Source organism: Bidens hawaiensis, unplaced genomic scaffold (assembly GCF_021521415.1).
Source record: "Bidens hawaiensis isolate Kalapana, Puna unplaced genomic scaffold, B.hawaiensis_p1.1 tig00030168_1, whole genome shotgun sequence".
Lineage (NCBI taxonomy): Eukaryota > Viridiplantae > Streptophyta > Magnoliopsida > Asterales > Asteraceae > Bidens > Bidens hawaiensis.
In genome coordinates, this window is record NW_027495007.1 from 134,095 (window position 1) to 148,958 (window position 14,864).

Genomic DNA, 14,864 nt, shown 5'->3' on the forward strand with positions numbered 1-14,864 from the left:
GTAATATTCGAGTTCACCAACTTATGATATGATGCCCTCTCGATTAATGTAGGTGGGACCAATTGGAAGTCTAAACTTTAAGAAACCATTCAATTATGACATATTGATTTTGACCCTGAAACCTTTATTTGGTGGTTATGATTTGACCATTCCCCAATTTTAAAATCATATTTTTTGGAATTAAATTGAATTGCTCCAAATAGAATTAAATCATTCAATGTTAATTTTTTGGTTAATACCTATGTTATAGACTTATAGTCAAGTCACACATACACAACATACATGCATACTAGAGGGTATAAATCTTGACTATACTTGAATCATGACATTAAAGTACTTAGGTTTTTGATCTTTACGTGAACTTGGCCATGTTCGGGTTAAATCGTTAACTTGCTTATACCAACTGTTGTGTTTGACTTGACATGTATAATCCATTTAATAAAAACAAGTCGATATATCAACATGTTCAGACTTAGAATAAAAAGGAGGGTCTTATGATAGAGACCGATTTGAGATGGTTAATCTCTCGATAGACCCGTAGAGTAGGTTAGACCTCAAGAAAAGAAATGAAAGGAGAGACGTCATAACTTTTCTTTTAGATCCCTTTCAAAGGCAATTTACAAGAGTTCAAATAAAAAAAAATATAGCCTACTAACTAATGTGCATGAAAAGTGGAACATTAAAAGAAAACATGGATGCAATATGAAAATTAAATCCTAAATTAATGCGTATAATGGGGGGAGCTTGATTTGGTGTTGAGGATCCATAAACAGTTCATGGAGGATCCTTATCATCTTATGTCAATCTATTGACGCTCTATCGTACCGTCTATGACTTGACCAAAGCCTCTTTACAAAATGTTAACTTGCTTGACTCAATGACTCATATAGAAAAATGAGTTTATTGGGGCGGTGTTTGGATTACACAAGTTTAAGCATGTCCGTAATAAGGTTTATGTTGTTAACACTAATCGATCGAACTGTATCAACAAAAAACATCAAATGCTAACTTATATATCATATAAAACATTAGTAGCAGATTCCGTTTTTTTAGCGTAACAAACACATATAAGCAGTGTTGTAAATATCTCCAGTTGCTAGTCAAGCAATTGGGTAGGGATTAACGATTAATTAGGATTGAACTTTATATATGCATGTACGCATTTTTATATATACACAAACACATTCTGACAAAAAGTTATCAGGAATCTTGCTGGAAAACGCTGTCGATTTTGGTTGAAACCTCGTCAGAAAAAAGACCGAATAAGTCCAATTAATCCTGATTTTTTTCGGATTTGACAATTGACCGATTATCCCAAAATTAATCATTGAGGTGGAGACTAGCGATTAATTGGCGCATAGTCGGATTTTTACAATACTGCATATAAGAGGAGTCGAAAACTTCGAAGGGTGGTTTTGGCATTAACATATAGTCTAGGGACGCAATGGGAAGCTAGTAAAGGCCAAACAAAGCATCTGTCTCTGACAGTGGGCGGCAAAAGAAAAGAAAGAAATAATAATAATAATAATAATAATAATAATAATAATAATAATTTAAAAATGTAAAAGCCAACCAAGTAACCATGGTTAACTACCCATGTTCACTCTGAACTAAATCTCAGCTATAAATTCAGAAACCCTAACTCATTCAACTAACTTAGCATTTGAAAGGCGTCTTAATAAACGCCGTTCGACTTTTTGTGTTTAGAAAATGAGAGAGTGCATCTCAATTCACATCGGTCAGGCCGGTATTCAGGTCGGAAACGCCTGCTGGGAGCTTTACTGCCTTGAGCATGGAATTCAGGTCCATTTCTTCTCTCTCTCTCTTTATTATTATTATTATTATTATTATTATTATTATTATTATTATTATGTAACTGCTTAATTACCGATTAGTTGTTTAGTTATACTGTAGATCTGATTAGTTATGTTGATATTAGTTGTAGATCTGGTGTTTTTGTTACTGTAACTACGAATATATGCTTATTACTTGTAGATCTAGTGTTTTTGTTACTGTAGCTACGGATGTTATGCTTATTGGTTGTAGATCTGGTGTTTTCAGTACAGCAGCTATGCGTTTATGCTGATTAGTTGTAGGTTTGAGTAGTAATGTGGATATTAGTTATAGATATGCTGTTTTTGTTACTGAAGCTATGAGTATTATGCTTATTAGTTTTAGATTTGACTACTAATGTGGATATTGGTTGTAGATCTAGTGTTTTCAAACTAGATGTTTGTATGCTGTTTATTATTCTGTTCTGTAGATCTGGATATTTGATTAAATGTAGTTGGTGCATAGTTTATTGGATTTTCTATTGTTTTTTATTTAGTTACTTGGATTACTCTCTACAAGTTAGTGCATAGATATATTATTAATGATACACTCTTTATCATTAAACCAGTGCTCAAGTTTTTATTCAACTTAAGGTTGATCATTTTATGGTTGTTTTTATATCATATTTCAGATTTGTAGCTATTAGGCTTGGAAATGAACATGGACGGGGGCATATTCGTGTTTGATTATTTAACTTCAACTGAACATGGACATATAGTCAATGGACAAAAAGTTTTGTTGATGTTCGATTATGTATTAAATAAACAAACTATCTGTCAAACTGTTTTATGAGCATTTGGTTTGTTTAAAGGCTTAATTTGAAAATAGCTGTATATTTAATTGCCTAATTGGAATATATTCACAGAGATCTCTCTCAAGTCTTAACATGTGGTGGTTTTGAAACTTGATATTAATGAAAAGCAAAATGTTTGAATTAACATATTAGTATTATTATTAATTTATTTTTATTAACATTGTGTAATTTAGTTACCAGTTCTTTTTGAATGGTTTTTGTATTTGCATGGTTTGGCTAAGTGTGTTTAGATTTGACATTGATGATTTGATCATCTATATTCACAGCCTGATGGCCAGATGCCAAGTGACAAAACTGTTGGAGGAGGTGATGACGCTTTCAACACCTTTTTCAGCGAAACTGGTGCAGGAAAGCATGTTCCTCGTGCTGTCTTTGTTGATCTTGAACCCACTGTGATTGATGAGGTAAGAACTGGTACTTACCGCCAGCTATTCCACCCTGAACAATTGATCAGTGGCAAAGAGGATGCTGCCAACAACTTTGCTCGTGGTCACTACACAAGTATGAATTTGTAACCGATTTACCATTTTTAGTTTAAAAGGTTGAACACTTACTGATGTTTCTTGTGTGTGTTTCAGTTGGTAAAGAGATTGTTGACCTGTGCTTGGACCGTATCAGAAAGCTAGCTGACAACTGCACCGGGCTCCAAGGATTCCTTGTTTTTAATGCCGTTGGTGGAGGTACCGGGTCGGGTTTGGGTTCACTTCTCTTGGAAAGGCTTTCTGTTGACTATGGGAAGAAGTCAAAGCTTGGGTTCACCGTGTACCCATCTCCACAGGTTTCAACATCAGTAGTTGAACCATACAACAGTGTTCTCTCAACTCACTCTCTTTTGGAACACACCGATGTTGCCATTCTTCTCGATAATGAAGCTATTTACGACATCTGTAGGCGCTCTCTTGACATCGAGCGTCCCACCTACACCAACCTTAACCGCCTTGTATCTCAAGTTATCTCATCGTTAACTGCTTCTTTGAGGTTTGACGGAGCCTTGAATGTGGATGTCACTGAATTCCAGACCAACTTGGTTCCATACCCGAGAATCCACTTCATGCTTTCGTCCTATGCACCAGTGATCTCAGCTGAAAAGGCCTACCACGAGCAGCTCTCGGTTGCTGAAATCACCAACAGTGCGTTTGAGCCATCGTCCATGATGGCTAAGTGTGACCCACGTCACGGAAAGTACATGGCTTGCTGTCTGATGTACCGCGGTGATGTGGTTCCTAAAGACGTGAACGCTGCAGTTGCAACTATCAAGACAAAGAGAACCATTCAGTTTGTTGACTGGTGCCCTACCGGGTTCAAGTGTGGTATCAACTACCAGCCACCGACAGTGGTGCCTGGTGGTGATCTGGCTAAGGTGCAGAGGGCAGTTTGCATGATATCCAACTCGACTAGTGTTGCTGAGGTGTTTTCTCGCATTGACCATAAGTTTGATCTGATGTATGCTAAGCGGGCCTTTGTTCATTGGTATGTTGGTGAGGGAATGGAAGAAGGTGAATTCTCTGAAGCGCGTGAGGATCTTGCTGCACTCGAAAAGGATTACGAGGAGGTTGGTGCCGAGGGCGGTGAAGATGATGAGGGTGATGAAGGAGATGAGTACTAGAGTTATTATCTGTTGAATGTTTGTTTTGTTTGAGTGACTTGTGATTTGCTTTGGGGACATTATTTGCTTCAAGTATTAAGTTTTACCTTTGGTTTGCTTTATTTGTTATCTATTTAAACTGCTTGTTTATTGATTATTTACATCATTGTTGCTATTACCACTTAATGAAATTGTTATTTTTGAACTCACATTTTGTTATGGCATCTCTGTTCAAGTAACAACTATCATTTTAATTTCACAAGCAATTTCTTTTTTAACAAATCTGAATATAATAATGCTATGTAACTTAGTACGTGTATTCAATTCCAAAGACAGATGTGTGAACATTTACTTTGAAAAATCCAGAGTGAAGCAATAAATGTACATTTTAAGTCCAGTTGCAAGTATTTAAACTCCCCAAGCTGTGTTAGTATGTATTCATCCTCTCCATCAAACATGGATAACATATCAAGCCTTTCTATCACTGAAACCAGTTATCTCGGTGATGAAAAACACGATGATGATGGGCAGATAAAAAGAACCGGTAAGTAACTAATATATCTCGATCAACTCATGGTAATTGGTAAGTAACTGATGGGCACAATAATTGTTTTAATTTGTATTGCATGTAATGTAGGAACATGGCAGTCCGCAAGTGTCCACATAATAACGACTGTAGTCGGCTCTGGAGTGTTGTCACTCTCTTGGTGTTTCGCTCAAATGGGTTTGATACCCGGGATCATCACTCTCCTCTTCTTTTGTTTCATCAGTTTGTTCACTTCCATCCTATTATCGGATTCTTACCGATCTCCGGATCCTGTTTATGGCACAAGAAACAGCACATACATGAATGCTGTCAAAGCCACTCTTGGTAAACAATTCATTCATTCATTTCTCTTATCATTTATTCAGAGGTTGACTTATATTTCTTCATTAATTGATTTTGAGTCATATATTTCATTTAACTAATGTTCACAACAGTCTAGACACATTTATGCCACTGGACTAGGTAGGTTGTCACTCACTTTTAGGCTTTCAAGTTTTCATACGTGCTACTGTTCGAGCCGGGGGTCTCACCGGAAGTAGCCTCTCTATCCTTATGGGGTAGAGGTAAGGCTGTCTACATCTTACCCTCCTCAGACCCTACCATAGCTTTGCTATTGGTGGGATATACTGAGTACGATGATGATGATGATGATGATACGTGCTACTGTTTTATCTATTTTTTTTAATAACAAATTTTTTCACATAAAATCTCTTTAACCTTACACTTGCAAAGATTCAAATCCATACCAAAAATGTGATATTTTATAAAAGTAAAAAAGCAACTAGTTAAAAATGCAAATGTTCCTTTATTATAGTTACTTAGACCGTTAGACCACCCAATTTTTATACACTAAACGAAAATATAAAATACTTTCTGCATTGTGGCATACAGGAATGCAACATTACAAGCTTTGTGGCATAGCTCAATTAAGTGGTCTTGTTGTAACCACCATCGGCTACACCGCTACCACCGCTATCAGCATGGCGTAAGTTTATCGCATTCATATATATACATTTTTTGTTACCAAGTTCACATCCATTGGAATAACTAATCAGTGGCGGGACTTAAACTTAAACTTGTACATAGGGTCCCATAAATATTAAAATATTAAGTTCTTACACATAAAAAAACCAATTTTTTTTCACCAAAAAAAAATTAAAATAAAAAATCATATATTACCACTTCTATTACTGAAAAAGTGAAAATATAGTTGTGCTATTGGTGAGATATACTGAGTACGATGCTGATGATATATAGACTGTAAGAGACTTTCTTTAATTACTTGTCTTCATCAGGGCAATCTACAAATCAAACTGTTATCATCAGCACGGCCACCACGCGGACTGCCGTGTCCGCAACAATCCGTTAATGATGATGTTTGCTATTATTGAGATATTCTTAAGCCAAGTTCCCAACTTTCACAAGCTGTCCATGCTCTCACTGATTGCTGCCATCATGTCATTTATGTACTCCACTATTGGCATTGGTCTTTCAATTGCTGAAATTGCCCAAAATGGAATTGGAAAGACAAGTTTGACTGGAATACCCATCGGGAACGGCCTCAGCGGGATGGAGAAAATGTGGAGAATATTTTCAGCTTTAGGAGACATCGCTTTCGCTTTTGCCTTCAATTTCGTGCTCATTGAGATTCAGGCATGCAATTTCCTAAACAAGATTTTTCTTTATAGTAGTTATATGAGTTTCGTTGGTTCTTGATCTTTGCGTTTTCATCTTGGATCCTGTTCTTGGTTTGGTTTGATTATAACTTCAATAACAATATATTGAAAAATCTAACTACTATATTAACGCAATACATAGTTTCCACATGACGTACATTTAACTAAGCTATTCACATAGGATTTCACCTCAATAATATTCAAAATTATAATTTACACCTAATAAGCTATTTAATTTTAATACTATTACCATTTATATAATTACAAACAAAGTTACAAATATAACTTTAAATGTTGTATTAAATGAGGTTTTTAGATATTTATGAATTATAAAATTTTATTTATCATTATATATATCTTATGAATTCATAAGGTATACTATTATGTCTATTATTAAATTTAATTATTTTGTTGCGCTATTTTGACCACCAGTGTATTACACGGATTATATCTAGTTACTTGACTATTACAACAAGGCTTCCAAAACCAAAACAGAAAATAACAAAATAATAATAATAATAAAAAATACAAGATACACGAAAACCAAAATACATCATCATCATCATCATCGTCGTACTCAGTATATCCCACCAATAGCAAAACTATGATAAGGTCTGAGGAGAGTAAGATGTAGACAGCCTTACCTCTGCCCCATATGGATAGAGAGGTTGCTTCCGGGAGACCCCCGGCTCGATAGTAGTTTTGCATCAAGCCTTGGACATAAGGCACATAGCACTCAATCGTCGGGACACCGGCTGATTGGTGCATGTACCCTTGTCTTTCGACTATCAACGCCACCACATGATGCCTGATTAACTTTCCGTCACTTTTAACGTTATTTTCACGAGATTAGTAAAATAACGTCAAATTAGAGCAATTTCAATTTTGCTCACCCGAGGGTTCACACATATATACATTATATGCGCGCACCGCAAGCAGGGCATTTGAATACGCTAGGGATAGATTAAGATTAATAAATGCATTGTATGAGCCGTATGGAGACTCATACACTTAAAATAGAGCCATACGCTCTTGTGAGAGCGTATGGGGGGCCATATGTTGGAGCCATACAACTGGGAATGTAAGCCTATGGCATGCCTATTTATAGGTTAAACCCCAAGCGTATGGTCAAGAGATCTGGCTCATTTGTTCATTGTTTCATACTGTTACCATACCGGATTCTCTCTAGGATGATAGGCCACCACATATAGCGCCTATACATTCCTGTTTTTGCAACAACCGCATACGTTTATGTACTTACAAAAGAGAATGAAATTTTGCATGCAGGACACATTGAAATCAAGTCCACCAGAGAACAAATCCATGAAGAAGGCGACGACGGTCGGAATCTTGACGTGCTCCTTGTTTTACACAATGTGTGGTGTTCTTGGATATGCGGCTTTTGGAAATGCTGCCCCTGGGAACTTCTTAACAGGATTCGGCTTTTTTGACCCCTTTTGGCTCGTCGGTTTTGCTAATCTATGTGTGGTTATTCATCTTTTAGGTGCTTATCAGGTAACACCATTGGATCTATTCCTCACAAGTTACTAATTCATGTATGAGATTTTATTAATTTGGTTATAGGGGAGAGTTCAAATAAAACCACCAAGATACTTAAAAACTCCTGAAAACCACTTTTAAAAACTTATTTTGTTTTAATTTTTCGTTCTTTTTATATGCTGTTATATCTTTACCAAAAATAAAAAGATATACAGTTACATATATGTAACTCGTAATCTACATATATTTACCTCGTATGAGATACATTTATGTACTTTGGCAATCTGCATATTTTTTTGGCAAAGATTAACAACATATAAAAAAATGAAAAATAAAATTTTTTATTTTTTCTTTCTTTTTATATGTTGTTATATCTTTACCAAAAATAAAAAGATATACACAGTTACATATATGTAACTCGTAATCTACATATATTTACCTCGTATGAGATACATTCATGTACTTCGGCAATCTGCATATTGTTTTGGAAAGATTAATAACATATATAAAAAATGAAAAATAAAAGTTTTAAATTATTAGTGTTTAAAAGTGGTTTTCTTGAGTTTTCAAGTTAAAAGATGGTTTTATGGAACCTTCCCCGACATACATATACATGTACAGATTATAGCTCAACCGATATTTGCGTTTATGGAAGAATGGAGTCGAAAAAGATGGACCAAAAGTAAACTGATAACAAATAACTACACGTTGGTAGGTTTGGAGTTTAGCTTATTCCGGTTGATTTGCAGGACAACATATGTTATACTGATGACAATAATGGCAATGTTATTTCCTTTTTTCAATGAACTTGTTGCATTGATTGGTGCTTGCACATTTTGGCCACTATCAGTTTACTTCCCAATACAAATGTACATTTCACAAGCCAAGATTCCCAGGTTGTCTTACACTTGGATCTTCATGCAAGTAATAAGTCTAGTGTGCTTCATAGTGTCACTCGTCGCTGCTGCTGGATCTATTCGAGGCCTTGTTAATTCGGTTGCGGTCTTTAAGCCGTTTCAGGCTGTGTCTTAGCTTTTTTAAATAGTTTGTGTTTTTAGTTTATTTTCGTGATGTGGCTGGCTTATAATAAATTTGGCTAATCAAAACGTGATTGGTCATGTAATCGTTGGATCATTAACAATCAACTTGTTGTTGTCGACGAAGCTTGTTAGACGCTATTACTACATTTTATCGATCTTATAGTTAAGTTGTTAATAATTTCTTCATTTTATTACTACGTTTATTTACCGACAATGTTTGGTGTGAATTTCCATTTGAGATGTTATATTATTGTGTATATATAAACTTCATTTAGAAACCTTTCTAAGCTATAAAAAGACAATTGGACGATATATATATGGAGCTTAATATGTTAAAAGTACCCACTTCAAGTATCCCATGAATATAATTAAATGGTAACACTTGACAAATTAATGAATTTCATAACTAACAATAGAGAACATATATTTATTTAACACTATGAGTGACAAAAGGAAAGAAAATATTAATATTATAAGGTTTTCGGCAGCTGCTAACAATTGGTGGAAAGTGGAAACCTATGTAGGATATCCAGTACTTGGTTCTGAGCTAGCTAGCTTTCAAATACAAAGTCAGTAGTAACACATGCTAAATAATTACTTAAAAGACCTTACCAACCCCACGCACAACATATATATGACACACACATAAAGTAAGACGTTGTAATGTTAGTGTTTCATTTCATCAGCCATCTCCACTTCATATGCCCTATTAATATGTTCGTTCACACCCACATGCTCTTTGCCATTGTCTCTTCTTCGATAGTTCACCTAGCACCAAAGAGTGCAAGAAAAATAATTAAGTTCTATAATGGAAAAAGGAGATGCCAGTGAACTATACGATGACGATGGCCGAATTAAAAGAACAGGTAATAATTTAAAAATATTAGGGGTCCCAAACACCATGGCCAACCTAATTCCAGGGCGAGCCAAACTCCTGGTATGGGCATGTTTTTCCCGAGGGGACTAAATATATATATTCTTCCTCCGTCCCATTAAAAGTGTCCATATTACCTTTTTTATCTGTCCCATTATAAATGTCCATTTACAAAATTTTTTAGTTAATTTCCAAGTTTACCCTTAAACACACACAACTAGCATTAATAAACATTATCGACGGACCCAATTTCCAATGACATTATTGTCATTTGGTAAGCCAAAAAAGTTATCATTCAATCTACCTTAGACTTTGTGTTTTTCAAACCATGACACTTAAAGAGCGACGGATGGAGTATTAAAATATAAACCCAAAAAACTTACTATGCCTTTGCATAAAACTTTGAAACCTCAAAACTAGTACTATAAACCTAAAATTTTATATAGCTATTGTGAATATTTTGTTTGACATATATGATTAGTAATTTTTAATGGGTTGTAACTTGTTATATATATGTACGAGTGTATTGAAGGAAGCTTAATGAGTGCAAGTGCACACATAATAACAGCAGTGATAGGATCCGGAGTGTTGTCACTAGCGTGGTGTTTTGGTCAACTGGGTTGGATTGCTGGGAGTGCTTCTCTAATGACATTTGCAGTCATCACTTGGTTCACATGCATCTTGCTTTCAGACTGTTATAGGTCTCCTGATCCTATTACCGGTACCCGAAACTACACTTACATGCAAGCTGTCAAAGCTAATCTAGGTACGTACGTGATAATATATTACTTTATTTTTATGTATAGTTTTGCATAATAGTAACTTAACTATGTTATCAAAATAGTCCTAACTTCACACTACGTACTTGTGTTGTGGTAAGCATATGCTCTCAAATCTCTAAAGCATATATAAATTAATAGTTATTGTTTAACTAAGTTTTCTTATAATAGCATTTTTATATTCTAGTTATATATAATACATAAGAGTGGTTTTCATTATTTTATATGATACCGGAATTTTAGGATTTTTATTAAATTCTTCTTGTCTCATCTCTTCTTTCGCACGTCTCTTTGTTGCCTATTGCGCGGATATTGGTTGACCGTTGACCCTCTTCACTTTTAATTGACTTGTGCGAGACTTTACACTTTTTTCTACCTTTCGTCATGTTCTGGGGAAGGATTGCACAAATATATTGATTATGTTTTATTATTTTTCCTCTTGTTTCCGCAGTTGTATATGATGTTATCGCACTTGTAGCTCTTGTCACCATATATAGTTTGACCTTCGTGCCTATTGTTGTTGCGGTTACGACCTTAGATCTTTCATTGCCCTTGTTGCCACAAAGTTTTTGACTATGTATATTTGTATAGTTCTTTTTATTACTAAAAAACAAATTGTTTTCGCTCTAGTCTAAGCGTTCGATTTTCTCCCGCTATGACTGACTGTTGGGTGACATATTATTATATGTTTATTACGTATTGCAATATTTTATTTTTCTCCATAGATAGGTCTTAGGGTTCTCTTTATGCTCATCAAATATGTTAAAAGGACCATTTACTTGATTTACACAAAAATAAACATAAACCTACTATAGTAAAGGAATCATGGTTTTATTAGGTAGGTTATGAAAATTGTCCATTCCACCACACATGACACAACTTGAGCTTTTTAGTATCAAAAATTCATTAATTGAGCCTACAGGTTTGCTTGGGCCCATGCTCATTCTGTTTTCTGACATCATCACTTTATTTAATAAAATAACATGTCAAAACCAAACCAACAAGAGGGCAAGTTTTATATTGGCAATGGTTATTCATATCCTTTTTTATTATTCATACACCCTCTTAACACACATCCTATTTAAATATACACCCTATAAAGGGTGTATGAATAACACATCCTTTTATATTTGTAACAAAAAAATCTTATACACATGAAAGAAAAAACATTCAATCAACCATATATATGTTGCATGCACAAAAAACATTATAGTTATATATTTACAGACTAACAAAAGGCGGGTCATGATGATAATATGCAGGAGGATTTCATTACAAAATTTGTGGAATAGCTCAATACGTGATTCTTATCGGAGCAACCATAGGATACACCGTCACCTCTGCCATCTCCATGGCGTAAGCACAACCTTTTTCTTTTTCTTTTTCTTATGTTCGTGTATAAATTCTAACATGTATATTTTCATTTGGTTTTAAATTTGGACAGAGCAATCAAACGGTCAAACTGTTTTCATAACAAGGGACACAAAAATGGGTGTCACACATCAAACAACTCGTATTTATTTATGTTTGCCGTTATAGAATTGTTTTAAGCCAAATCCCAAGCTTTCACAAGCTCACTCTCGTTTCCGTCTTGGCAACCATCATGTCTTTCACCTATGCTACAATTGGCATTGGTCTCTCCATTGCAAAAATTGCAGGTTAGCATCTATTAGAGAATATAGTATTAGAGTCTGAGTATTATATTAAGATATATTACTATCATGATTTAAAGATGGTATTTGATTATGTTTTTCTTGTATTTATCTGTATTGTACTATTATTTATAGTTAGTTGATTAATAATGCATAACAATATAACACCTCACGGGTTTTCATTATTTTACAACGTCTATAAAAGAAAACTTTGAGTTGCCCTAGCGTAATTAATATAAATTTGTTTGTTTGATGTGTATTAAAGAAGGTGGACATCCAAGAACAAGCCTAACAGGAATACCAGTTGGGAAAGACATGCCAAGTCTTGACAAAATGTTAACAACTTTTTCGGCCATCGGTGACATTGCGTTTGCCTATTCTTTCTGTCCGGTCCTCCTTGAGATACAGGTATATATGTATATATACACACACACACACACATGCTTGTGAGTGTTTGTGAGTTATGCTAATAATTAATATATATGTTACAAATGTAGGACACATTAAGATCAAGTCCTCCTGAAAACAAAGTAATGAAAAGGGCATCTACTGTTGGGGTCTCAGCTTCTACCTTATTCTACATGATATGTGGAACCCTTGGTTATGCAGCGTTCGGTAACGATGCACCTGGGAATTATTTAACCGGCTTTGGATTTTATGAGCCGTTTTGGCTCATCGACTTTGGTAACTTGTGTATTGTAATTCATCTGCTTGGAGCCTACCAGGTAATTATTATACATATTAAAGACTTTAATATCTTTGCCATGTTGAAAAAATAAGTAGAGGCAACAATTTGGAAATATTTACCTACGAATAAATCAACTCAATGTTGAAATTTAGAGAAAATGACCAAAATGTTCATTTGACTTACCGGTCAAAATAAACATTTTGTCCATTTGAATAGGGTTTTCGCAATATTTACATCGCCTGACTACTTAATAATCATCACCAGACTAGATTTCTCAAACAACCAAGTCATAACACATTTCATTGTCCTGTCAAGAAGTCCGGAATTTTGAAAAAAAAAAACACTCGTTGAACCGGCAGATTTTAGGCATCCCGGCGAGATTTATTTTGGCATCCCGTGACAAGATTCAAGATTTTTTCGTCGAAAGATATTTTTTACCTGTGGCAGAATCCTGTCGATTGAAAATCTGGTCGGGTGATGATTATTAATTAGGCGAGTGTTCAGGAGTGGTGGTGGACATTGTAAAATGATGATCAAATTGACATTTTGTTTACTTGACTGGTAAAATGAGCATTTTGGCCATTTTTCCATTTAGCCTGAAACAAACATGCCAAAACATTTTTTTCAAGTTACTTTTGCAATTATATTGTAAACTTGTTATTTACCACAACCAGCTATCTATCTACTTAATATGCAGGTGTATATTCAGCCATTCTTTGCATTTGTGGAATGTTGGATAAGTGAAAAATGGCCTGAAAACAAATTCATAAGAAAAGAATACACAGTGCGCAAATTTACAGTCAACATATTCAGGGTGATATGGAGGTCAGCATATGTGGTTTTAGCAACACTGGTTGCCATGATATTCCCATTTTTCAATAGTTTTCTTGGGCTTATTGGTGCCACCACATTCTGGCCATTAACAGTTTATTTCCCCATTGAGATGTATATTTCAGAAACCAAGATTACAAAGTATTCTTTCACATGGATTTGGATGAAAGTATTAAGCATGGCATGCTTGGCCGTGTCACTCGTTGCTGCTGCTGGATCTATTAGAGGCCTTGTTGTGTCGGTTTAAGCTTGTCCATTCAGTATCTTAGACGCCGTATTGTGAAATTATTTCTAGCAACATTATTTGTACTTTTTTCCATTTCTATGTAATCTTCTTCTATTTAAGTTTTTAATTTTTCAATCATCAGCGCATTGAATTAACAAGTATATCTATGTCGCTCCCTTAGGTTTAATTTCTAGGTCAATCACTGAACGTAATTGACGGAAATGAACTAGAAATCTATGCTATTAAGTGAATAAGTTGTCAATGAAAATAAACGTAAAAGTCAAAAGCATTACTAGTTTAATTGATAGTATAGATTATGATTAATTCTTAATTAAAAAAAAACAAAACAAGAAAGGAAGAAGAAGAATATTAACTTATTAAGCAATGGCGGATCCAGACATTTAACTCAGTGTGGGGAAAATTATCAATAAAAATATAAAGTGAACTACATTAAATATAGAAAAACAAAATACATATTACAGTCGTTCTATACGTGATTTTATTGTTTGAAAACGTTCAATTACAGTTATTTGAAAACACTTTAAAATGCTTCTTTTCGATGATACAAATTACACAAGCATTCAAAAAGTCCTTGCCATTTCGATTACGCAAATTTGTCGTTAAAATCTTCATCGTTGAAAAAAATCTTTCACCATTGCGATTCCAACGGGTAAAACTATTTCTCCAAACGAATTTGATATTTATGAATCGTCTGCATGTCTGTCTTCTTCGTATAATAATTAAAATCTTTTTAAATCGATCATTTCAGAAAAAAGAATGGGATTGTTTAACACTTTATTGGGTTGGAAGAAATACAGA

At 34.6% G+C, this 14,864-nt stretch overlaps 2 protein-coding genes and 1 pseudogene across 4 annotated transcripts; all 3 read left to right on the forward strand.

Moving 5' to 3' along the window:
- The first annotated feature begins 1,611 nt into the window (after positions 1-1,611).
- Positions 1,612-4,437, forward strand: LOC143579913 (tubulin alpha-1 chain-like). Of its 2 annotated transcripts, XM_077063087.1 has the most exons (4): positions 1,612-1,803; positions 2,914-3,148; positions 3,226-4,055; positions 4,141-4,437. In XM_077063087.1, the coding sequence occupies exons 1-4, from the start codon at positions 1,711-1,713 to the stop codon at positions 4,267-4,269; spliced, it is 1,287 nt and encodes a 428-aa protein (XP_076919202.1). In that variant the 5' UTR covers positions 1,612-1,710; the 3' UTR covers positions 4,270-4,437. The 2 variants fall into 2 exon arrangements, with proteins under 2 accessions (XP_076919202.1, XP_076919201.1); XM_077063086.1 differs by having other exon boundaries at positions 3,226-4,437.
- A 216-nt stretch (positions 4,438-4,653) lies between these two features.
- Positions 4,654-9,113, forward strand: LOC143579933 (amino acid permease 6-like). Its single transcript, XM_077063109.1, has 6 exons — positions 4,654-4,776; positions 4,870-5,103; positions 5,671-5,764; positions 6,075-6,432; positions 7,743-7,970; positions 8,577-9,113. The coding sequence occupies exons 1-6, from the start codon at positions 4,665-4,667 to the stop codon at positions 8,985-8,987; spliced, it is 1,437 nt and encodes a 478-aa protein (XP_076919224.1). The 5' UTR covers positions 4,654-4,664; the 3' UTR covers positions 8,988-9,113.
- Positions 9,114-9,648: 535 nt separating this feature from the next.
- On the forward strand, positions 9,649-14,081 carry LOC143579914 (amino acid permease 6-like; annotated as a pseudogene). The gene is made up of 7 exons (XR_013143551.1): positions 9,649-9,861; positions 10,402-10,635; positions 11,911-12,004; positions 12,093-12,306; positions 12,566-12,708; positions 12,798-13,025; positions 13,686-14,081. The product of XR_013143551.1 is annotated as an amino acid permease 6-like (transcript).
- The last annotated feature ends 783 nt before the right edge of the window (positions 14,082-14,864 follow it).